The sequence below is a fragment of the Hippopotamus amphibius genome, chromosome 1, assembly GCF_030028045.1.
Source record: "Hippopotamus amphibius kiboko isolate mHipAmp2 chromosome 1, mHipAmp2.hap2, whole genome shotgun sequence".
Taxonomy (NCBI): Eukaryota; Metazoa; Chordata; class Mammalia; order Artiodactyla; family Hippopotamidae; genus Hippopotamus; species Hippopotamus amphibius.
Genome location: NC_080186.1, coordinates 162,927,730 through 162,952,705, shown reverse-complemented (window position 1 = coordinate 162,952,705; position 24,976 = coordinate 162,927,730). Strand labels below are relative to the sequence as shown.

Below are 24,976 nucleotides of genomic sequence, written 5' to 3'. Positions count from 1 at the left end.
ATCCTAACAACCTTGGATAAAAATCTATACTTACAGCTCTGAGGAGGCAGCACGGCTGAAAAGGATATCCACCAGAGGAGTCTCCTGGATGCTGCAGCTGTCATCACACTCACCTGAAGAACGCTGGTCTTCCATCTCTGACACATACCCTTCAGCCTGGTCCTCCTCTTTGGATTCTTGCCGAACCTCCCCCTGGGAATGCCAGGAAACAAAGGAAAGTTTAGAAAGAGATTTACTTACTATCTTCAAGGTAATTTTTCTTGCATGGGGTAAATGAAGGCTGACCTTAAGGTAAGAAGAGGCCAGTTACATAAAGTTATAGAATGAGTTAGAGAAAGGTGACTTAACTAGACCTAAGGCAATGAATTCTTGGAGAACTCTCTGTATTCCAAGAAAAAAATGAAAGCAATATACTCTAGATCGATGCTATTTTCTTTTTTTTTAAATATGTTTGCTTTTTTTAAATTAGACGACTTTATTTATTTATTTATTGGCTGCACTGAAACTTTGTTGCCACACTGCAGGCTTTCTCTAGTTTCAGAGAGCAGGGGCTACTCTGTTGCAGTGTGCAGGCTTCTCATTGCGGTGGCTTTTCTTGTTGCAGAGCACAGGCTCTAGGCGTGCGGGCTTCAGTAGTTGTGGCACATGGGCTTAACAGTTGCGGCTCACGGGCTCTAGGGCTCAGGCTTAGTAGTTGTTGTGCAGGGGCTTAGCTGCTCTGTGGCATGTGGGATCTTCCCAGACCAGGGCTCAAACCTGTGTCCCCTGCATTGGCAGGCAGATTCTTAACAACTGCGCCGCCAGGGAAGCCCGCTGTTCTCTTTTAAAACTGTCATTATTACTTGCGGCCCTGGAGCTAACTTGTCTAGCTGGTCAGATAATATTAATGATAACAGTATTCTAATTTTTACTGATGTGCTTACTATGAGCCAGATACTATGCTACGTGCTGCACGTGAATTCTCTCATTTAAAACTCACAGTACACTTGTAAGATAGAGCGCTATTATTCCATTTCAGCAGAGAAAACTAAAGTTCTGTAATGTTCACTAACATGCCTAAGCCTACATAGCTCACCGATGCTAATACCAGGATTTAGACCCAGATAACTGAATTTCCTGGAGTTAGCCTATGTACTCTACCATTCTGCTCTACCTCTCTATGCAGAGGACCGATCAGACAGCTGGTTTAAGTTATTCACTTACCTCTTCACTCTCTGTGGGTTGTTCCTGAAGTGCCCAAATATCTGAGGGAGGTGGAGCCACCTCTGGCCTTCCATTTTCTCCCAGTGATGACTTCTCAGCTACCAAGGGGTCTACCTTGGCTGAAAGCTCTTCAGGCTCTCTGCAGGGCTCCCCTTCTCTTTCAGCAGCTTCAATTTCCTTCGCCTCTTGTTGTCTTGTACCAGATGAAGGGCAGCAGCCTTCACTTGATTCTTTGCTGCTAATGCACAATGGCTCCATTAAATAAGCTACCTGCAATCAAAGTTTATTGTTAGATGTATAAGAACACCAATGGAAATTATCATCTATGTATCAATAATACCACATAATTACACTGCCACTGTGACTAAGTTTGAGATGGTAAGGGTTAGTTGATTCATTCAGTCATTTTAAATTTATCAAATATCTTATATACACAGGCACTGGACTAGTTGGTAGGGACCTAACAGTAAACAAGATAGACATGATTCTTGCCTCAAGGAGCTTATATTCTAATTTTCATCTCAAGTGTCAACTCGAATCAACTAGTAATGACTGTTTAAAAAAATGCTGAAAACTTTACCACAATCAATGCAGACAGAACTGGCAACATTTGAACTGGATTCTTGCTGACCTTGACATTCAGGTTCTCCTGAATGTGTATAGTTGCCACATAAATTCTCTGTCCAATTCTGTTTATTTCTGGTCCTCAGCCCTTAACTAGGGAAATAAAAACACTGCAAAATACTGCCTGAAGTCTTAACATTATGAGCTTCAAAGGGGAGTTTGGGCAAGTGTCACCTCCCATGACTCTGAAAGAATGAATTGCAAGGATACTCCTAAGATAGTCCTATATACAGAAATTCTATTTCCTATGATTCAAGCTTCTAATGACTGGGATCTTAAAACATTCAGACAAAAAAGTACATATTTGGCACATGTTTTGTATCAGCAGCAAGTGCTGGAGACACAGAAACAAACTCAGTTCCTGCCACTGTGGACCTTCTATTTTAGTAAACAATATTGAGAGTGGTAGAAATTTATGGGTAAGCATTCTCTTAGGAAGTTGAGACTCTTCCATCTTTGGAAACAATGGCATCCCATTACCTCAGAGAGAAAGTGGAGGAGGTTCTGGCAGCTGACTTGCTCTGCCTCTTCCTGAGATTCCTCACTGCCTCCGTTCCCCACAAGCAGCTCACTAGATTCTCTCCCTGGGCTGCTTTCCTCTAGTTCCTCAGTCCCTGGCTCCTCAGTTTCCCTCCAGCTGCCCACATCAAGATCCAAACTGGAGTCCCATGAGCTGAAAATGGACCTGCAGTCGTTGCTCAACTCAGAGTCATTGGGATAGTCTTGTTCAGAATCCAACCAAACCCATTCATGCCCCATCTGTAAATACACAGGAAAAAAATGCATTAAATTCACTCAAATCAATATTCCTACGGCAATTCCATCTTCCAATTTTGGCAGAAAGATAAGGGGTCAGAAATTTTTTTCTACTCATCATTAGGAAGAGTAAAAGCTAGCTGAAGGGAGACATCAGGAGAAAAAGTGATCTGTCACTGGGAATAAAGAAAAAGCCCTACGTCAAATAGTGTAATAGAAATATTACTCAATATTTATTTGTTCTTAGATTTCCTCGTGTTCTAAAAAAAAAGAGAAAAAAACCTGGAGTATAGCTAGCTGAAATGAATTCCACTACCCCAAACCATCCTTAAACTCAGCTGCAAGGCAACAAATTTGATGGAAAGGGACATTTTCCTCAGCATAGAGACATTTTTAATCCATCAACCATTAAATTCTCAAAGCATACTTTAAGATTACCTGTAGCATCCTTCTGTTCATATCCAGCTCTCACTTCACAGAATGAGAACTGCAAATCAAGTTTTATAAAATAACTTCCCTTGCTTTCATTACACTACGCTCCTGGTTTTCTTACCCCTTCATCTTCTCCCTTTCACAACTTTCAAAACATTCGTCTTCTATGTTCTTGTTTGGGCCTCTGCTTCCTTAATGCATCCTTAAAAAAAAATGCAGCTACTTTGAGGTTTCAGCTTTGATCTTTATTAAGGTGGCTTCTGAATCTCTCCACCTTCACTTTTTATATGCATTCTGGTCTCATTTCTCCATGTACCCAAAGGTCAATTCCCTTTAGGTGCTGTACCATCTCCTTCAACTCAACACTTCCAAAACTAAAATCAATTTTCTTTCTGAACATCTCTCAATAATTTGCTCTCCCTAAATTCTTTACACCTATCAACACTATTTTCTTAATCCTGTTTTGACGCTTTCTTCTCTTATATTCAGTAAACAAGTCCACTTCCCAATTGTCTTCCGCAGTAATTTTTCTCAATGCCCATCCTTTATTCCTGAATAAATGTGATAGCCTCCTGGTCAGTTTCTCTGTTTTTAATCCAACCTGCTCTGAACAAATACAGTCTCCCTATTCAATGCTTTACAATAGCTACCACCTCAAATATAAATTTCTCAATCTGTCCCTCAAAGTCTTCCATAAATCAAGCTCTATTTTGTTCCCTTAGACTGGTACCTGTAATTCACTATTCCTTAATATGACCCCTATTCTAATTACATTAGTCTCCTTATTGCCCCCACTCTAACATGCCTATACCTTAATTTGGCTTGCTAAGCTTGTAAATCACGTTCTCTACCAACCCAAAATCTACGTCCTTTACTGGACCTCCTCCTTCACAAAGTTCCCCCAACATTTAGGGCTCCATTGTTCATATTACATGCATGTTTGTAGACTGCTTCGGGAATATACTGTAATTAATTATATTTAGTTTTCTAACTTCTGGATTGATTGAACCTTCTGTCACTCACAAAGATGGTATTTTCTACTTCCTTAGTACACTAACAAGCCTTGTAGTTTTTTTTAAGCCAAAAAGATCTGTGACTCTCAATCATAAAGTTCTATATCTTTCTCAAGGCTCAAAATACTAGACAGTACACTGTTAATCTCTATCTCTTTTTATTTTTTATTTTATTTATTTTTTTTTTTTTCAGCACACGGGCTTAGTTGCTCCGCGGCATGTGGGATCTTCCTGGAGCTGGGATCGAACCCGTGACCTCTGCATTGGCAGGCGGACTCTCAACCACTGCGCCACCTAGGAAGCCCCTCTATCTCTTTTTAATAAAAAGCTCACAACCAGTTCATTTCACTGATTCAATTTTTATTTAGTAACAGAAGTTGGAATAAACTCAGATAAGTTTGATAACTAAGTTTAGCCTTCAAATAGTAATGTTATGAATTCTAAAATACACAAGAGCCCTACACATAGAGATAGAAAGGAAATAATAATAATATACTATTCAAGAAATACCATGTGCAAAGATAGTAATAAGTAGAACAAATGCCAAGGATAAAGATGCCACCTGTATCCATGCTTTAGTCTTCTTTAAGCAATGCCATGAACAGAACTCTGAAAATCTTGTTTTACCAAACATTCAAGAAAAGCTGAATAAGACAATGCAATACTTTTAAACATTAATTATAAACTCAATCTTGGTTACTTACCTTCACTGACCTGTAGTAGAACAGTTTATATGATAAGCCCACTTTCCCCCTCTAACAATCTCATTTCCACAAATGACGAAAGTTACCATGTAGAAGAAATAACAAGTTTCACACACACACACATACACACACTCAAAGAACACACCAAAGGCTAGAGTTTTCTTTTCTTTCAGAGTTTATTGTGTACATACACACTTCACAGGTTTTTGTTTTTGTTTTAAAGTCTGTACACTTCACAAGACAATACAAACTAGCTACAATCTGCTAGCAACACATCAGGACATTAACACTTCCCATGATCTTTGCCCTAAAACAGGCAACTGTGCTACTCCAACTCTCTGAGAGAGATTTTTCCAGCTCATGTCATGTGGCCCAGGCGCCTCCTCTTCTGTAACTTCCACTTCTGGAACTGGGCCCACAAGCCCAAGCTCTATCTTTACTTCTATTTCAGGTTCAGCTCAATGCAGAAACTCTGAAGCTTCACTTTTTCATCTTCATATCTGCTTCAATGGCACAGCGGCGCCCCCTGGTTCCCCCATCCTAGATGACAGGCAGACAAAGAAAGGGAGCATGAGTGAGTTAGCTACGAGGTAATAAAGGTACAAGAATGCTGGGGATTTGGGTTTTGGGGGGAAGAGAGGAGAGAATCAGCAGAAAAATCCAGGAAATGAGGGGCATCTATCTGTCTTCCCACAGAGTGGGCTAAAAAGCACCTGGTAGTGTGTGAGAGGAAATGCAGGACAGAGTATCTTATTCCTGCCCACCTTAGAGGTCACTGGAGTTCACCTGCGAGTCCCACAGAATGACTATGAGTCATCCCACCCAGGCCCCAAATCATGTGCAAAGGAACAGGAAGAGTAAAAGATGGGTGGGAGAATCAGAAAGGGTGGTGGATAGTGAGATTCTCGGCTAACATACCTGTCCAGCTGTTGATCCCTATAAGAAAGGCCTTTCCTGCAGACTGACCCTGGCACTAGTTCCCTAGCACCTCCTGAGTTGTCTTCCATGAGATCAGGACAATCAGAAGGCTTCTTTCCGTCTGCTGCTCTCTCCCTGCAGCCCAGCTCCTTCCTCTTGTGCAATACTTTGCTGTCTTCAATAGATAAAAGATTCTATTAACCAGCCTTGCAATAACCAGCCAATTGCTTGGGGATCCAGAGTCACTGTTGCAGGCCAGTAAGAAAGAATGGAGATTACAGTGTTCTGTCTGTGGTACAGGCTGAGGCCTGCAGGTAAAATGAGTTAGTGAACACTCTTGCTGGGCCAGGCCATTTTTACATTTCTAACATGCAAGGACTCTACAATTCTTAGAGCTCATGAACACAAGTTGCCTCTGAGGCAACAGTAAGTATAAAAATACCACCCCTGCATTTGTATAACACTTTTTTTTTTCCAAGTCAGTTCCATACTTATTATCTCATTTTATCCTCACAACATCCCTGTGAGGTAGGCTGGACAGGTACCTCATTATATTACCTCCATCACACAGATGAGGAAAACAAGGCTCCAAGAGATAATCCAGTGAGTTTTAAGATCATGTGGTTTTCTAGGCTATCTTTCCATTACATTATGACTTAGTGCCTCGAAACGAACAACACAGAGGCAGAGAGCATTGTTCAAATCACAGAGGAAAAGAATAGTAGTCTTTAGGCTAGCTTTACTAACCTCATCTCTAATTCCACGAGCCACTACTGTACGTGGTCACTGTTACTGAGATGTTTTTCTTCAATTTTACTGAATGTTTGTGTATCAGGCAACATTCTTGCAACTTAACATTAGGGGAAAAGAAAAAAACCCATGTGCTAAGTATCTGTAGGTATGAGGAACTTTTTAAAAGCCAGCTAGCAGCTGCTGCTCTGAGCAACCTTCTATTTGCAAGAAAAGAACTGTCAAAAGGTGGAGTTAAGAAATGAGGAACAGGTGCATCCTAGATCCTCACCAAGAATACCTCATTTCAGCTGAGGGAAGTCATAAACAGTCCCTACCCAGCCCACACACACACACATGCAGAAAGACAGGAATGCAGAAGAGACAGTTTCTTATTCGATGACTTGAATAAACAGAAGTTTAAGACATTGCCACAGTCTGCATGTTGCATTTCCCTCTGCCACCCACCCCCAGCAAGAGCTGAGAATCTTTGTGGCAACACCACCCCTTGCAGCCATTCAATACTTACAAAGAGAGAGAGAAGGAAGGCAGGAGAGCCCATGGGGACACTGTCCTGTTAGAGGACAAACAAACACTGATCAGGTTCCACAGAAACTCTTAGCTGCAAGCACCCCAAACCTCAGGACAGAGACACAAGCACCACACACACAAAGACAAATTTTAAAACTCAAGAATAAGAGGAAAGAGATCCAAAAGCAATCTGGCCATTATGTCCCCAGAATAGTAACTGGCCAGATGGTCCCCAAATGCTGCAAGCTAAGTCATTTCTCCCACCTTGTGAGCACTCCCAGAGGAGATAATTCATTTACTCAGCTCACAATTTCTCCCATGTGACTGGGCTTTCCAGTCACAGCACGTTTCTTCAATGTTTGGATGGGAGCAAACTACCATTTTAAAGTCTTTATGTCTGTATAACACTGGAATGTAGAAGCCCAGCAGTACCAAGTAGTAACATAAGGCTCCTTGGATGCTTCAGACTTCTATCACTGGAACACTGGCACACAGGCTCTTCCTTGGTCTCCTCACCTTCTCTGAAGCATCCTGTTTGCGGGTAGAATCTCTCCCTCGAAGACTTTTAGCACTGATCCCAGACTCAGATGTTTGCATAATCAACTGTGTGGCCAGGAATTGCTGTAGGGAGAAGAAACAGAGTTGGCCCTAGAGACCTGATGCATCAAGGAAGAACTAAGATACCTTAGGCTTTGTAAATAGGACTACAGTACCGTTCTGCAAACAGCATTCAAATACCTCTTGACTGATCAGGAGTTTAGCACATCAGGTTTTAATTCTAGTTGTGCATGCTAAAGAATCGGAAAATGCCAAATGGCTCTAATTTTTTGTTGCTGTTATAGCATCAAAATCTCTATGCTCTTACTGTATAACACAGGGAACTACACTCAATACCTTGTAATAACCTATAATGAAAAAGAATCTGAAAAGAATATACATACACACACACATATGTATACATATACACAGATACTGAGTTGGCCAATATATGCGTACCTATTTTCCATATGGAAAAACCCGAACAAACTTTTTGGCCAATCCAATATATAAAAAACTGAATCACTTTGCTCTCTACTTAAGACTAACGCAACACTGTAAATTAACTATACCTCAGTTTTTAAAAAAATCCTTAAAAACAAATCTCTATGCTCTAAGAGTGAGAATGAGAGAGAATAAAACTAGATGAATCGAAGTAATTTAAGTAATCACTAAGCAAATTTAAGTAATTTGGCAGACTTTGCAAAGACAGACAACATCCCTCCAAGTTCAGTATCCCAAAGGGTGCCTGTAATGCAACTACAGGATAGAAGCAGGTTCCCTGAAATTTGGATTGTCTACCATATACATACTTTATATCACTTAAAAATATATTCACCATTTTATAAAAATTTAATTAAAAAACTTCAGGAAAGGACTTCCTAGGTGGCGCAGTGGTTAAGAATCTGCCTGCCAACACAAGGGACACGGGTTCAATCCCTGCCCCAGGAAGATACCACATGCCACAGAGCAACTTAAAAAAACAAAACAAAACAAAAACCCTTCAGGAAATAAGATACTTGCCCAAGAAAGGCAGAATATTCCCTCACAACTCTTTTACCAAACCAATATGAATCCAGCAAGGACAAAATTGTATCTTCCTGTATCCCTGATGGCTATTTCAAGTAAAAACCACAGTACCCCTTCCTAACATCAATATGAATCCTTCTCTTGACTATTTTAAAATGCTCAGGATCTTCAAAGTACCTGGATCTGCTCTAAGACATCTCGCTGCATTTCTACTGCCATGTGATAGACATCGTGGTCTGAGCTATTATACATCACAGCATTCTGGAACATCAGCATAATGTCACGTTGAAATTCAGCTGTACTGCGGATCAGTCCATTTTCAATGTTTTTCTTTATAGTTGACAAATCCATAGGCCTAAAAAATAGACCAGGGGAAAATGGGAGCAGAGAGGGGACGAGGACTCAATTGGATCTCTGAATATATTATTACCATATACATTTCCTCAAATATACCTTAAGTCCCAGCTGCTAGGACTCAAACACCAAGCCCTAAAACAAGTACTTAACCTCGAAACAAGGACTTAACCCAAAAACCAAATTCAGTCTGTATAGTAAGTATTGAGAAAGGTAATAAAGGGGGTTAATTCTTTTAGATTCAGCGACCCAATCAATGAAATAATTAGTTTAACACTTGGTCATACTTACATCAAAAACATTTGCTTTCAACTTTCTGTCTAAAGCAAAAGTCCACTAAGACTGGACAACTTACAAATCAGGCCAAGTCAGCATGCTACATGGATCTTGGCTTACCTCTGTACAATGCTGTGGTAGCCAGGTGCTATGTCATCTGTAACAGGCTGCAGGAAGACATTGGCATACCTGTCCAAAAACAGTATGGTGCAATTACTGACTTATCCTCCAAGAAGCACAGGTGAGGGAACTTGATCTAAATGGCTGAAGGCTGTAACAGCCAATGCCATCAGTACCATATAAACCTACTCAGACTTTTTTCCAGTTAGAGACAATGAGGAGCAGCAGGAGAAAATGTTCCTACTAATTGGTAAAGCCCACTCACCTATGATTAGCTGCAGCTCTCCATACAAGCATGATGGCTTTCTTCCAGATTTTCTGTGCCTGAATGGCTTCCTGATCCTCACTACAGACAGAACTGAAATAAAATATGGGAGTCTCACTTGGCATAAGTCCAAAAAAAAAAAGTCCTAATTATTTCTTGTCAAATGTTTGTTCCAGGCCAAGAAAGGGAAGATGAAAAAGTAAGACTAAAGAAAAGATCCTCTCCTACTTCTCACTTTCACTGCCTTGACCGCAAAGAATCACAGATACTCACAACTGTGAAGAAGCAGGGCTGCTGGGGATGGAGTCTGCCAGTGTGTGGGACTGCAGCGTAGCATTGTGTATGCTAAAGCCATCGTCACTCTCACTCACAGGGGGTTCGTTATCCATTTCTGACAAATAGCCTTCTCCTTGATCTTCTTCCTTAGGCTCCTCTAGGCTGGCTGCTTCACTGACTCCATCTTCCTCCTCATCCTCACCTGGGGCATCCTTAGACACAGTGTGCTCCAGTCAACAAATGGAAAGGAGAGCAAAGCTATCCAGCAAAGCATCATTAAACATGATCTGTCTTTTGGGTTAGATCAGTTCTAGAAAATGGCCTCACACTGTTTCCTGACTAAGCCCTCTATCACTTATACTACCACCTACTTACAGATACTGACTGATCAAGTAATTTAGAACCTGGACAAAGAATAGACCCAGGATCTTTTTAAAAGGAAGAAAAAAAAAAGCTACTTACTTAAGACTAAGCTAAGAGGCGTTCCTTCTTTCCCCTTGCTCTTGAGAGGAACTCTGACCCTGGGTACAAAGTTATCAAAAATAGTTTTTATTTTGTGTCTCATTTGATGGAGCAAGCTCACATCGCATTACTTTAAGTCTGTTTGTTACTACTGCTTTAGTAATTTTAAAAAGAAAACTTTGGGTGACTTTCTCTAAATAGTATAATAATCTGATTTCCTTTATGCTCTCCCTGACTCTGGTATCCCTACTCACTCCAAATCACTCTGGATGTATCAAAGCTTCTTTGTGCATTATATACAAAGAAAGGTCTGTGTGATATTCACAAACTCTTTCAGATAGTACTCTTTCAGTATAGCACACGTTGCCATAGTACTCCCACTAAGCCTAACTGTCCACTGCAGCTTTTCCCCATGCAACTCCTTAACCAGTCTCATCTCAGAGAATAAAGATGCGCGTTTACTGCAATTCATTAAAAAGGTAGTGCTACAGGGAAATCTAGTCACACAGCAAGAGGAATAAAGAAAAGTCTGAAATACCTTTATCTGGCTTCCAAAAATAGTCCCTGATTCTTCTTTCAATGAGTCTGCAGAGGAGAGAAAGACTACCTGAAGATTTTTCCACCTCAGCCTTCCCCTTCCTATGGACAATAATCCCCTGCAGCTCTCCTTTCCATGCTGACCTATTCTACCTCCTCTACTTGCCCACAACCCACAATCCCTCAGAAGCCAAAGCAAATGATTTAAAGTTAGTTACAGAGTACATATTTCCTGGCTTTATTACTTACCTGACATTTCAAACTTGTGCTGAGTCTCTGCCTCTAAAGGATCTTCAATGGGATTTGAGCCATGTGATGGAGACAACATGCTTTCAGGGGATGCCTAAAAGATCAAAAAGAACAAATACTGTAAGTCCTGGTAAATCACTACATACTTTATTCTTCAGTGATAATGAGGCTATACAAGAAATTCTAAATCCTCCTACCCATGTAAAATGATTCTAATGGTCACCTTAATAGAACAGGCTAAGTATATATAGCACTGATCATACCTATGGGCTCTGGACACATCAATATGTCAGAACTCAGGCATGCAACAGGAAGACCAAAGGCCTAAACTGTCACTTCTTACCTAAGGTATAACCCTCCACCTCCCACTCACCCCAAGCCCCTGATCTTAAATACCTCTATCTTCACCGTTGTAAGTGGAGTCTCATCGCCTTTCCTACTGGAAGCATCTGTTTCAGTCATTTCTCCAATTGCAGTACTTCTGGCTTCTTCATCTAAGTCCTGACTCCTGAGTTCTGGTGGCTCCATACTTGAGGCTGGAACAACTCCAGATACTATTTCAGCCCCTGAAATGCCTTGCTCTGGTTCTGCAGGTTCCATTTTGATCTCAACACTGGGTTCCCTGATGTCCACCAGTTCATGGATTCCTTTGCTTTCTGCTTCTTCAAAGTCCAGCCTCTCTTGCTTGACCGTCATCTCTGGTGCAGGGAGAGGTACTGGCTTGTCCCGTTCCTGCTGGATAGGGTGCTCCCAGGGGCCAGGCAGGGACTGGGGATCATCATTCTCTTCACAGAATGACAATGCTGCTTCTACTGCTGCCACATCCAGCACTTCAGGATGATCATCTACCTGTCCCATAATACATACACTGTTGAAGTCACAAAAAGAGCCCAAGTCCCTCAATTCATTAGCAGCAAATGAGATGGCCTGAATTTGCAGCTTCTCTCTCCATCTTCTCCATGTACTAGAAGTAACCAATGAACAGGTACCTGTCTGGTGCAAACCAGTAACTTACGGAAGGCTGGGCAGATGACTAGTGTGTCAGCATCAAAGGGCTCTGGAACTACACAGATGGAGATGGAAAGAAGCAGGAGAGTTGTTTGTTTATGTAATTCTTACTACAAGAAGCAAGGAGAGGCTGAAGAGAGAAGCCTATGTCGGACTCATGAGACATTCTTTGGGGCTTTGCTGAATAGTTACCTTGTCCTCAATGATGGCAATGATGTCCCCAACAGTCTCAAAGTCCAGCTCTTCACCTGTGTAAGACACAGCAATATCCATCTTCTCAGCTAGATCTAAATCTTCCTTCCCATCAATGCTGGGAGCCTTTGATCCTCCAGGGGCCTCTGCTACCCCTGATCGGAAACATTCTTCTTTGATAGAATTGATGATCATGGAGATTTCACTGCTATCCATGGAAACAGTCACAGTATGTGGATCCCCCACAGCCTCCATGGGAACACAGGTATCAGGATGACTCACTGAATAATAGGAAAAGAAAACCATCTCAGAAGCTTATTTGGTACCAACTGCCCACCTGGAGATCACACCAAAGCTGTGGACAGAGGTGAAGTACCCATACACTTAAGCTCAGTAAAAGTTATCTTACACCTGCCTATGTTTTCTTCTCCTCAGTTTTATTTAGAAAGGTGAGAACACATTCTCAAGCCCATTCATATATGTACACTTAGCCCTTTGCCCCAACACATAAATGCCCACCCACTTCTTCTCATATCCTTGTTTTTGTAAGGATGAAGATGGCATATGTCCACAGAGAACAGAACAGAAGCTGGTGCTCTTGGTCACCTTTCTGTAACTGAAGCTCAAAATGAAATTTTGGATCTAGTTGCTGCTCAGGGCGTGGGTCAAGGACGCACCTGGAGCTATACTCTCAGGAGTGGAGACAGCCGGAGCAGAGGATGGTGCTGGCAGCGCAGGCATCATGACAATGGTAGCCTGGGACACAGACTCTACAGGGGGTGGTACAAGTTTAACTGGAGGTTCACTGGCAACAGTAGTGAAGGAAGCAAGAGGTGTGGTGAACTGTGTAGGACCAGCTTCTAAAAGCCGGGAAAGAGTAGGAGCACCTAACAGACAAAGAGGTACACAAACGAGGTAAGAAGAAAGCACATGAACAAGAAGCAAATAATAGCCACTTTAAGACTCAACAAAGAAAATTTTTATTCTAAAAGGATGAAAGCAATTCCTCTGTTAAATAAGCTCATTATCTATATCCTTACTTTTTCAAACCTTACTTAAGATCTCCTGCCAAGTTAGGAATGCCTTAAAGCACTAGAATACACAACTTTTATGAAAAATGAGTAGTAACTGAAAAAAAAAAAGGTATGAATAAATCTGTCACTTCTACTGAAGTTAAGCATGCTACAAACCACCCAAGTTTACCACCACTCAAATACCAAAATCGAATGTTTGGCATTTTGTAAAACTCATTTTTGCTTTATATCTCCTACCTTATTTAATTCTCACCACATCCTTGTGAAGTATAGATATTGCAATTAATAACAAACTGAGGCTCAAGAGTTAAGTTACCTATCCAAAGTCACAAAACTTGTGTGGGGCAGGCCTGAGACTCTTTTAAGTCTAGCGTTCTAGTTTCAAATTTTGTCTGCCTATGCTATAGTCTCAGGAATCCATAGCACCCTTCTGTGATTTTGAACCTTTACCATTAACTTCACAATTCCTCTCATCAGTACCTATGCTGTGGTCATCCAGGACAATCAGTATTTTGAAGATGAAATGGGTTTACAATATCAAGCACCATGTGGTTTAACAGGCAAAGTAGCTCCAAGGTTGGGCTTTAAGTCTAGGATCCACAGTTGCTTAATAACAAAGGCTAGAAACCAAGGGCAGTCAATGCCATGTTCAACATCTCTAAAATAAAGTAAATGACTGAAAAGTAGTGACTTACCTGAAGCAGCAGGGGAGGCTGCAACAGTGTTGGGTGTTTGCTGCATCTCCCCACCATGTATCATGGGAAGGACCCCGCCTACCTCCAGGAGGACACCTGTACTGTTCAGGTGGCCAGAAGCCACAGCCATTTCACTCTCATTGACCTACCAGGAAGAATAGAGGTGAAGGCTACACTCAAGTTTTTCTTTATTACCACTTCCCAAAAAAGCTCCAGCAGTTGGCCAAACTTCATGAAACTAAAAGTTAATATCCAAAGAAAATGATTTCAGACCCAAGGGAAACTCTAATTTTCAAAACTTATTGACAAGAGTTCTCTGGAGAAGAGACCCAAAATAATTATGGATTCAGATACCTCAGGACCCAAGGATACTATCAACTATTTTGTTTTTGTTTTGTTTTTAAATTAACATTTAACTAGAGCTCTTCCTCTTTTGAACTTTTTTTCCATGTTATATTTTAGGTCCCAGGCACTCCCTTCCAAATTACTAAATCACCACAGCTCTCAAACACCCACAGAAGTCTCCATACCAGTCTGGGGCTAGTAGGCAGGAGGCTGCCCTTCTTCAAGAGCTCTGACAGCAGAGGGGAGGGGGGTGGAGTTGCTTTCTGTCCAAGCATCTTTTTCTGGGGTGAATCATCTGTGACTGGGGTCATGGGGGCTTCTAAGGGTGCAGAGCCTGGAGGAAGGGTGTCAGGAATTCCAGGAAACGAGGTGACTGGGGTACTCGGCAAAGTCCCAGGGGTTACCTAAGAGACAACAGAGAACCTTTATCTGACTTCTCAAACTCAGGAAGGTTCCCTACTAATCTGGATGGCTTAGTGTGTCTAACTATTACTTTATTAGTCCTGAGTGGAACTGCCCAGAAACCCTCTACCCCTCTTGCTCTTAACCACACCTTTCTTCCCCACAATTTTTTCTCTTCTTGCCACTCAAACCCAAAATGACTCAACCATTCCACCCAACTTGCCTTTAATAAGCTCCTTACCCACTACCAATATTATATTTACAAAGGAATCATCCTATATTTCAGCAGGAATTTCATTAAGACCAGTACACTTACAAATAATTCCTTAACTTAGTCTTTTACCTATCTCTAAAATTGTCAACAGCCTCAATGCTTTTAGGTCCATTCTTATCTTAGAGCACAGAACATAGCAAATTATGTCTTTTAGCATTCAGACCTAGAGAGGAAATTGCCTCTAAGCCAAAAGTGGTTTCCTCATCACTCAGCTCTCTGCTGGCTTATTGCCCCTTTGCTGATCAATTCCTGTGGGTGGAAATATACTCACCCCAGAGGTGGCCTCTTCCATAGTGGTTGTAGTCAAGTCCGCAAGTGGATAATCACCTCCTGGGGAGGCAGAATCTATAGGAGAGCGGACCATCACAGTAGGTAACCTCCGAGGGGGTGTTTTTACTGCTTGACGGGCTAGAACATAAAAAAGAACACTTTCTATCTTTAAGATTAAATAAATAAAATTAGACTCTACTCTGCTATTATATAATAAAGGACAAATAGGAATGTTGCATTACTAAAGCAGCATTAAGAATCTGGATTAATACGGGGATACGTGTATAAAAACAGATGACTGAACTTGGTGTACCCCCACAAAAATAATAAATTAAAAAAAAAAAAAAAAAGAATCTGGATTAGAAAGCTTTCTTTACAAGTTTTTAGCCTAATTTTTCCTATGAAAACTTTTTTTTTCCCTAAGCAAATTCATACATCCCAAAGGTCCTTGCAGTAGGAAAGTAGTTTAAACATCCCTCAATGTCCTCTTCAACAACTTAAGATTCTGCTTTTAACAAGAGGGAAAGGACTTCCTAGGTGGCGCAGTGGTTAAGAATCCACCTGCCAATGCAGGGGACACAGGTTTGAGCCCTGCTCTGGGAAGATTCCACATGCCACGGAGCAACTAAGCCCATGTGCCACTACTACTGAGCCTGTGCTCTAGAGTCCGTGAGCCACAACTATTGAGCCCATGTGCTGCAACTACTGAAGCCCACATGCCTAGAGCCCACTACAATGAGGAGCCCGTGCACCACAATGAAGACTGGCCCCCGCTCGCAGCAACTAGAGAAAGCCCATGTGCAGCAATGAAGACCCAACACAGCCAATTTAAAAAAAAAAAAAAAAAAAAAAAGGAGGGAAAGACCTCTTTGGCCCAGAGAATGTATTCCTAAAGTTACAAATGCTTAAGTTCCTCCTCTCAGCCAGTGACTGAGCTGTTCTCAATTTTTTTTACAGGCTTTGACTTCTAAAACCTTATTTATGTTCAATATGTATGTTATTATCAGGCTCTTGTGTCTCAAAAGAACACAAGGTCAAAAAGAAAAAAAGAACACCAGGTCTAGTGAGATCTGAGCAGAGCTCACTTTCTAAGAGTTTCATAAAGGGACGTTTTTATTCTGGTAAAAGAGAAGATGACAGAGAAAAGTGCAAGTAAATTGGAATTAGTGAATTCTGTGTTAACAAATAGTCTTCAACTGTCATCGGCACACAGTACTGTAGAGTCAAATTGTTAAACAGAGTCATTAGGTTCACCTTACCCTGATAAGCTGCATCCGTAGCCTTCCTCTTTACTTCAGCCTCCTCTTCCTCCAATTTCTTTTTCCTAAAGAGGAAATTAAAGGATAGATCCTAGTTGGCTTTAGCTCCTCCACAGTTCACAGTACCCTCAAAAGGAAATTTTTTTGCCAGGCTAGCACTTTCTAGAGGAAAAGCCTAAAAAAATCTTTATCAGCAAAATAGGGAATTTTGAGTATACTGCCTAAGTACCAGTTCTTTACCCAGGCAAACTAGAGCCACTTTTAAGTTAGAACTAAGTTACATCCTCACATTGAAATGTTCTATCACATTACCTTCTAGGACTCACTACCCCTTCCCAGCTACCAGGCCACTCTGCAGCTTTCCCTTTCCAGAACCTCTCAAGTCTAAAGGGATGCCAGATGTAGGAATTAAGCCAGATTACTTAAGAAATAAAGAGGGTAAAAGGAGAAAGAGGAGTATAGATGGAAGAAGCGTATAATATAACCCACATCACAATGTCATTGCAAAGCTCATCCAGTCTGCTGTCCATGTGCCCAGCTTGAATTAGTTCTGCATCTCTTTTCAGCCGCCTGTAGGACGAGAGGTAGGCAGACTGGGTTTTTTAATCTATTTAAAAAATTCTGACTAGTGTAAGTCAGCCCTGTTTGTCTCTCCCAACCATTTCGCATTCTCTCTGATAAGTACCTATATTTTTCCTGGGTTTCCTTTATCACTTTCTTTAGTTCCTCAACTCGCTCAGCAGTCAGTTTCCGAACAATGACATCTTCAACAGTTTCTACCACTTCTCCCTTTTCACCCCGTTTCCGTCTATGGAAAAATTTATAAAAACAAAAAACAAAAAACACAGACACACACTTGAATAGGAGAACATTTGTTCCTACTCCCACTTGCTTTCTTTGAGCCTTCTCCACCATCTAACCAGAGACAATTTCTATTATACTTTTATCACACCATGACATAAATAGATTAAAAAAAAAAGACTTCCACAATAAATATTCTCCACTAAAGAGATCTGGCTCAAGTGCCTGGCTTTGTACTCACTTTGGGGTCTCAGTGGTCTCCAGAAGCTCTGAGTACTGGGAAGCACAATGCTATGGAAAAAAGTGAAAATATAATGAGCAAGCTTAAAAAGGAATGACCTTTCAAAGTTTTGACATATTAGACTAAGGTTTAAACAGGGGAGCTACATTTAAGGTATGAGTAGCTTCTAGGAGGACAAATTACTTTGCAATCAAATTACTTGAAAATAATCAATACAAAAACACAGAAAAGGGAGTCTTCTGGCCTGGAGTTTGTGTATTTGGGGAAAGACAAGCTAAGAGCCAATATTTATACCTAATATCTACTAAGTACTTACCATATGCAAGGCACTGTACTAAATACTTTCTAGGTATTACCTCAACTAAATCTTTCCAACAATCCTGAATCAACTTTTATCTCTATTTTACAAATCAGAAAACTAAGGATCATGGTTCACAGTTTTCAAGTGGAGTCATATTAAACCCAGATCTATCTAATGTATAAGACTGGGCTTTTAACTGTTATGCTACACTGACAAGAATAGTTTGTAACAGTGTGAGCATAGATGGATGGATTGGCAAGTATTAAGAAAAAGGAAAAGCATTCTCAACTATTCTTTTTCATGGTACAAAAGCGTTGTGATTAAAAGGGCAGGACCTGGTCACAGTGGTCAGAATGGCCATAATTAAAAAGTCTACAAATAATAAATGTTGGAGAGGGTGTGGAGAAGAGAACCCTCTAATACTGTTGGTGGGAATGTAAATTGGTGCAGCCACTATAGAAAACAGTATAGAGGTTCCTCAAAAACAAAAAAAATAGAGAACTACCATGTGATCCAGCAGTCCCCCTCTGGGGCATATATCCGGACAAAACTATAATTTGAAAAGATACACGCACCCCTATGTTCATAGCAGCACTATTTACAATAGCCAAGACATGGAAACAATCTAAATGTCCATCGACAGATGAACAGATAAAGAAGATGTGTTTGATATATATGGTATATGTACATATACCCAATGGAATATTACTCAGCCATAAAAAAGAATGAAATAATGCCATTTATACTAAGTAAAGTCAGTCAGAAAAAGAAAGACAAATATCATTATGATATCACTTATAAGTGGAATCTACAATACAACACAAATGAACATATCTATGAAACAAAAACAGATTCACAGACATAGAGAACAGACTCGTGGTTACCAAGGGAGAGGAGGTGTTGGGGAGGAAAGGATGGGGAGTTTGGGATTAGCAGATGCAAGCTATTATATATAAGATGGATAAACAAGGTGCTGTTGTATAGCACAGGGAACTATATTTAATACCCTGTGATAAACCATAATAGAAAAGAATATGAAAAGGAATATATACATGTATAACTGAATCACTTTGCTGTACAGCAGAAATTAACACAACATTGTAAATCAACTATACTTCAGAAAAACTTAAAAAGGAAACAAACATAAGAACAAATAAATAAGCAAGATACTTAAAGACCAAAAAAAAAGGGCAGGACCTGGAAGGGAACCCACACCACATCACAAAAAGTGCTCTAAAAGAGCACTCACTTGGGAACTTACCTTTTGAGAGAACCAGTCTGGAGGGCGACCAGGTTCTGCAAAGGGCTTGATTGCTCTGCTAACTGATACCCTACAAAATGAGAAAAGCCTTAACACATACCAAGTTGAAAAAAAAAAAAAGAGAGGTATACTGAGAGTTCAAGGTTTAGAGTATAAACTTTGGAGTAAAAAATCGCCACTGGGAAATCTTCTGGAATATGTGAATATGGAAAATGACAACTACTGAAAAGTCATTTTAGAGGGAAAGTGTCATTGCTAAATAGTTTTCCTACATGGCGTATTTACTGAGTGAAGGTATTAGGACCTAGTAAAGTATCATTTCTGTTCATTTGGGAAAATATTTTTATGTTGAATTTGGTTCTTTTAGAAAACGTGTCATTTAGGAAGCAATCTGTAGAATATTCCAGACCCCCAAGTTATCTTTTGATCTATTAACACAGCTCCTAAGAATGTAATATAAGAAAACAACAAAAGAAGCAAGCACCAGGAAGAAAGCACCATGTAGAACTTGATCAGACTGATGAACAGTTAGGTTTTATCTAAATGCCTGCAAAAGGATGTTTAACCTCTAGAAAATATTAACCCATAAAAATAATTATGAAATACAATATATGTGGTGATACGGAATATATTTATAACATAATATTAACTGAAAAAAAGATGACACAATTTTCCGCTATGATGCACTCATACAATATAAAGAAAGACAAATGAAGAAAGAGGCAAAAATGAAAACAGACTGGGGACTTCCTTGGTGGCACAGTGGTTAAGAATACACCTGCCAATGCAGGGGACACAGGTTTGAGCCCTGGTCCGGGAAGATCCCACATGCTGCGGAGCAACTAAGCCTGTGTGCCACAACTACTGAGCCTGCGCTCTAGAGCCCACGCACCACAACTACTGAGCCCATGTGCAGCAGCTACTGAAGTCCGTGCACCTAGAGTCCATGCTCCACAAGAGAAGCCCGCGCACCGCAACAAAGAGTAGCCCCTGTTCTCCACAGCTAGAGAAAGCCCGCACACAACAACAAACATCCAACACAGCCAATAAATAAACAAATAAATAAACTTTTTAAATTAAATAAAAAAAAGAAAATAGACTGAAATGGCTTGAAGCAAGAGTGTGAAGGGGCTTCAACTGTTGTCTATTTCTTTTAAAAGATCTGAAGGAAACATGACAAAATATGAAGATTTCTTAAATCCAGGTACCAGATACATGGGTACTCTATATTATTCTCCCTACTTCTTTATGTGGTTGAAGTATTTCACAACTTTAAAAAGAAAAAAAGTTTTAAATTTTGTATTGGGATAATGGTTTCATGGAGTTCTTTTCTCTTATAAAAAATTTACTTTAACATTGTTATGTGGATAGCTATCAGCAAAAAATAAGTTTGATCCATAATTTACACCTTTCTTTATACCAAGAAAAGCCCTCAAATCGATCAAAGATTTATATATTTAAAAAAAAAAATGTAACCACAAAAGCACTAGAAGAAATCATAGGAGAATTACTTTATAACCTCAGACTATGGAAGAACTTTCTAATTATGTCACAAAATCCAGGAGCAATAAGAGAAAATTATTAATAAATAAACTACATTATACATTTAAAAACTCAATGTAAAAATATTACATTAAGCAAAGCCAAATAGCACAGTGGTGTAAAAAAATGCACCTCAAAATACAGACAAATGGCTAATCTCCCTAACATATAAGGAGCTACGCCCATCCCCCACCCCCAGTCAAATTAAAGAGAAAGACTAATAGTCAAATAGAAAAACAGGAAAAAGCAGTTTCCAGAAAAGGAAATACAAGTGGCTCTTTAACACAAGAAGATATTTAACTTCACTCAGCATAGGATAGATGCAAATGAAAGATATGAGAACTATTTCAAAGTTTGATCTTAAAACTCTCAGAGATCAAAAATATGTAACAACACATTCTATGAACAGGGGCATAGAAAAACAGGTACTCTGACATATTACCAATAGTATAAATTTAAACAAATCTCTGAGTAAGGTAATTTGAAATACTTTTCAAATTTTATAAGCATACATTCTTTGAATCAATAATTCTACTTTCAGTTTATCTTAGATACAATTCATACATAACTATGCAAGGTCATATTTATATTAGCAAATGTCCATCAAAAGAGTTCTAGTTAAATAAATTATGGTATATCCATAAAACAATATCATGCATTTGTTAAAAAAATGAGCTAGATCTTCATATAAAGATAAACAACAATCTGTAAGTATAGTACTAAGTTAAAAAAAAAAAGCAGCAGTGGCAAGGTAAAGAACAATGTGCATAATATATAAAAATTGTTTAAAAATGAGGGGGAAAAAGAAAATATATATTTGCTCATGCATACAAACTTAGTGGCAGAGAAACACACAAAAAACTGCTAATCCTGGGAGATAAGATACAGTGATGGGAAGAAAACACAGTGTACCATTTTGAATTTTGAATCTTATGACTTAAGTACCTCCTCAAAATATAAATACAATTTAAAATTTCCAAGTTTTACTTAAGTTTTCTTATACATTTTTTAAAAAATAAGAATGTAAGAAAACATACAGATTGGATTCCATTTCAATCCAGTTTACTTGGTACTTTGTTTAAAAATGAGTTCAGTTTATACTTGAGTTATATTTAAGTTCAATCTGAGATGTATCAAATTAGTGTGCTTTGTTTCGTCATGGGGTTTACCAGCTCAAGAACAGCTGCTACCTGAAGGATCCTGGTATCATCTTTGAAAAGTTATTTGAAAAATACATAAAACTGTGTAAGTGCTAGGTGTGGCCAGTAATGGTGCTTTGGTAAACTCATTTAAATGGTTAAAGTAGTACAGATATACCATATAAATGCAAATCTGTATATTAAGTAATTTGAACGCTTACGACAATTAAAAGGTGTCCTTAGATCCTGAGGGAAAAAAGGGGCTGGGGAAAGACAAATGTTAAAAATGAAAGATTATGTCCTGGGAGCAAAAAAGATTGGAAACCACAACAGTCCTACTTTCTGGTACTTATAAGAAATACTGAGTGCCAAGACAATTCAACAGGGAAAGAATAATCTTTTCAACAAAAACTGAGTCCTGGGCAGTTGCACATCTACATGCAAAAGAGATTCCTGCCCTACAAACAGCACAAAAATTAACTCAAAATGCGTCAAAGACCTAAATGACAGTTGAAAGCCGTTAGAAGAAAATACAGACATAAATAGTTTCTTAGCTATGACACCAAAAGCACAAGCAACAGAAGAAAAAATAAACAAATTGGACATATCAAAACTAAAAACTTTGGTGCTGTAGAGAATACCAAGAGATATCAACAATACCAAAGAAAGACAATACACAAAACAGAAGTATTTGCAAATCATCTATCTAACAAGGGATTTGTGTCCAGAATAAAGAATTCTTAAAACTCAATAATAAAATGAAAAATAATGAAGATGAAAAATAAGGGATCTGAGCAGACATTTCTACAAAAAAGACATACAAACGGCCAATAAGAACATGAAAAGATGGGACTTCCCTGGTGGTCCAGCGGTTAAGAATCTGTCTTGCAATGCCGGTTCAATTCCTGCTCCGGGAACTAAAATCCTACATGCCGCAGAGCAACTAAACCCACATGCAGAGAAGCTGTGTACCACAACTAAGACCCATCGCAGTCAAAAAGTAAATATGTAAGTAAATATTAAAAAAGAAAAAAAGAAAAGATGCTCAACGACACTGGTCATCAGGGAAATGCAAATCAAAATGAGACACCATTTCATTCTCACTAGTATAGCTATAACCAAAAAAGACAACAATAAATATTGTCAAGCATGCAGAGAAATTGGGGCCCTCATTTATTGCTGGTGGGAATGTAAAACAGTGGGGCCACTTTTTAGTTTGGCAGTTCCTCAAAAAGTTAAATATATAATTACAATATGATCTAGCAATACCACTCTTTCAAGAGGATTGAAAATAGGTGTGTACAAAATCTTGTTCACAAATATTCATAGTAGCGTTAATTATAATAGTCTGAAAAATGGAAACAACCCAAATGTTCAACTGGAAAATGGTAAACAAAATGTGACATACCCATACAAGGGACTATTATTTAATCAAAACAAGGAATAAAGTACTGATACATACTCCAACATGAATGAACCATGAAAGCACTATGCTAAGTGAAAGAAACCAGTCACAGACAACCACAAACTATATGATTCCATCTATATGAAATGTCCAAAATAAGCTTTCTAGAGAGACAGAAAGTAGATGAGTGGTTGCTGGGGGAGGAGGGAGGGAAATGTCAGGGAGGTAAAGAGGAGACTGTAGAGTGACTAAGGGTAAGTGGTTTCTTTCAGGAGTATTTAAAATATTCTAAAATTAGACTCTAGCAATAGTCATACAATTCTGAATATACTAAATTCTGTGAATATACTGGGTTAATTTTATGGTATGTGAACTATATCTCAATAAAGCTGTTAAAATACAAATACTGCTTAAAGGCTAACTATAGGAATGCACCAGTATATTAAAAAAATATATATGTATATACCCACACACACACACACACACACACACACACACACACACACACCCCCAACAGTTTCTAATACCCAAGAAAGCAGACATTCTAGACACCTTACCAATTTTGATCTCCACTCCTCATGACGGAAGACGCTAAACACAGCTTCTCTCGGATGGACCATGGCTCTGTTGGGCCAGTACTCAGCAGCTTATGTTCTGAAAGGAGAGAAGACTTAGAAACAACCACTCAGACACTAATTCTAAGCCCCAAAGGGAGGACTAAAAGCCTAATACAAAACATCCCAACCTGTAAGGACAAAGTGAGCCACTATCACCAAATCTTGATTTTCACCTCTCTAGTAAACACCACCACTAGGGTGGTGCCTACTCATTACATGAGAACTGGACTGCGTATGATAGGCAAAACATTGTTTTCTACAAATACCATAGTTACTGTCTATATTAAAAAAAAAAAAAGATTAATTTAGGGCCGTTCTCCCGAAAGACCCAGTGTTAAGAAGGCTTTATTCCACGGACGTCCCTGGCGGTTCAGTGCTTAAGACTGCGCTTCCACTGCAGGGGAAGGGGGTTTGAACCCTAGTCGTGGGACTAAGATCCTGCACGCCCCAGGGAGAGGCCAAAAAAGAATGCATTATTCCAATTTGGAAGCAAGGGCTATTTCCCAGGATTCTGAGCGGCCAACCCCCTACTGCTCCGCCTCCATAATCTTCTTTACTTCTCTCAGCAACACTCACTCCCCTTTAGCTGTTGGGCCTAAAAGATCTTTTCAATCCTTGAAACAGAAGGAAATGGCTGAGATGCACGAAATGCAATTTTTCCCCAGTGGCAGAAAAAGGTTAAGATACCCCATTTCTCTGTGAATACGGGCCTCACAAACGTTCGTCAGAAAGTGACTCTTTGAGACGCCGGCCACTCCATATAGCTCACAACATCTCTGTCCGCACGTTCGAGCCTCTAAGACAGCTTTTTTCTCTCACCCCGCAGAGCTCCCAAACATACAAGGATTCGCTGAGTTGCTCCTCTCAAAGCTTCGCGGCCTTACTGAAACAACTACGCTTCTGGGCCCCCAACCGTTGGCCTTCACAGTGCCGGTCGGACGAGCGCAGGTCTTTGACGGCCCTGGGCGCTCAGGCAAATCACTGCTCCTACTCCCTAAGAGTGTGACAGAAATCTATTGCCTGGCCTTGGCTCTACAAACACCTTCCACACAAGAGCAGCGCAAATACTTACTACCCGTTCCTGCCGCCATCTTGGCCCTGAAGTCTCCAACCCCCCGAGGGAAGACCATCTGGTACAGCTAAAGCCGGCGGAATTCTGGGAAATAGAGTTCCGG

The 24,976-nt window shown here is 39.8% G+C and overlaps 1 protein-coding gene across 4 annotated transcripts; it reads right to left on the bottom strand.

Moving 5' to 3' along the window:
- Positions 1–4,889: 4,889 nt before the first annotated feature.
- BRD8 (bromodomain containing 8) lies at positions 4,890–24,925 on the bottom strand. Of its 4 annotated transcripts, none has more exons than XM_057734076.1 (22): positions 24,874–24,925; positions 23,742–23,838; positions 19,099–19,168; positions 17,537–17,586; positions 17,180–17,302; positions 16,984–17,064; positions 16,495–16,559; positions 15,237–15,373; positions 14,475–14,693; positions 13,945–14,089; positions 12,893–13,102; positions 12,216–12,496; positions 11,412–11,864; positions 11,016–11,109; positions 10,768–10,814; positions 9,765–9,979; positions 9,492–9,584; positions 9,227–9,295; positions 8,654–8,831; positions 7,427–7,531; positions 6,909–6,953; positions 4,890–5,272 (listed from the first exon to the last, which is right to left on the bottom strand). In XM_057734076.1, exons 1-22 carry the CDS (start codon positions 24,890–24,892, stop codon positions 5,213–5,215), a joined length of 2,856 nt encoding a protein of 951 aa, XP_057590059.1. In that variant the 5' UTR covers positions 24,893–24,925; the 3' UTR covers positions 4,890–5,212. The 4 variants fall into 4 exon arrangements, with proteins under 4 accessions (XP_057590059.1, XP_057590065.1, XP_057590070.1 ...); XM_057734082.1 differs by lacking the exon at positions 24,874–24,925 and adding an exon at positions 24,489–24,862; XM_057734087.1 differs by lacking the exon at positions 14,475–14,693 and having other exon boundaries at positions 24,874–24,913.
- Positions 24,926–24,976: the final 51 nt, after the last annotated feature.

Coding starts and splice junctions, on each gene's coding strand:
- BRD8 (XM_057734076.1), bottom strand. Junction 14,694..15,236: donor TGGAAGAGGCCACCTCTGGG/GTGAGTATATTT, acceptor GTTGTCTCTTAG/GTAACCCCTGGGACTTTGCC. Junction 6,954..7,426: donor AACAGGATGCTTCAGAGAAG/GTGAGGAGACCA, acceptor GTCCTCTAACAG/GACAGTGTCCCCATGGGCTC.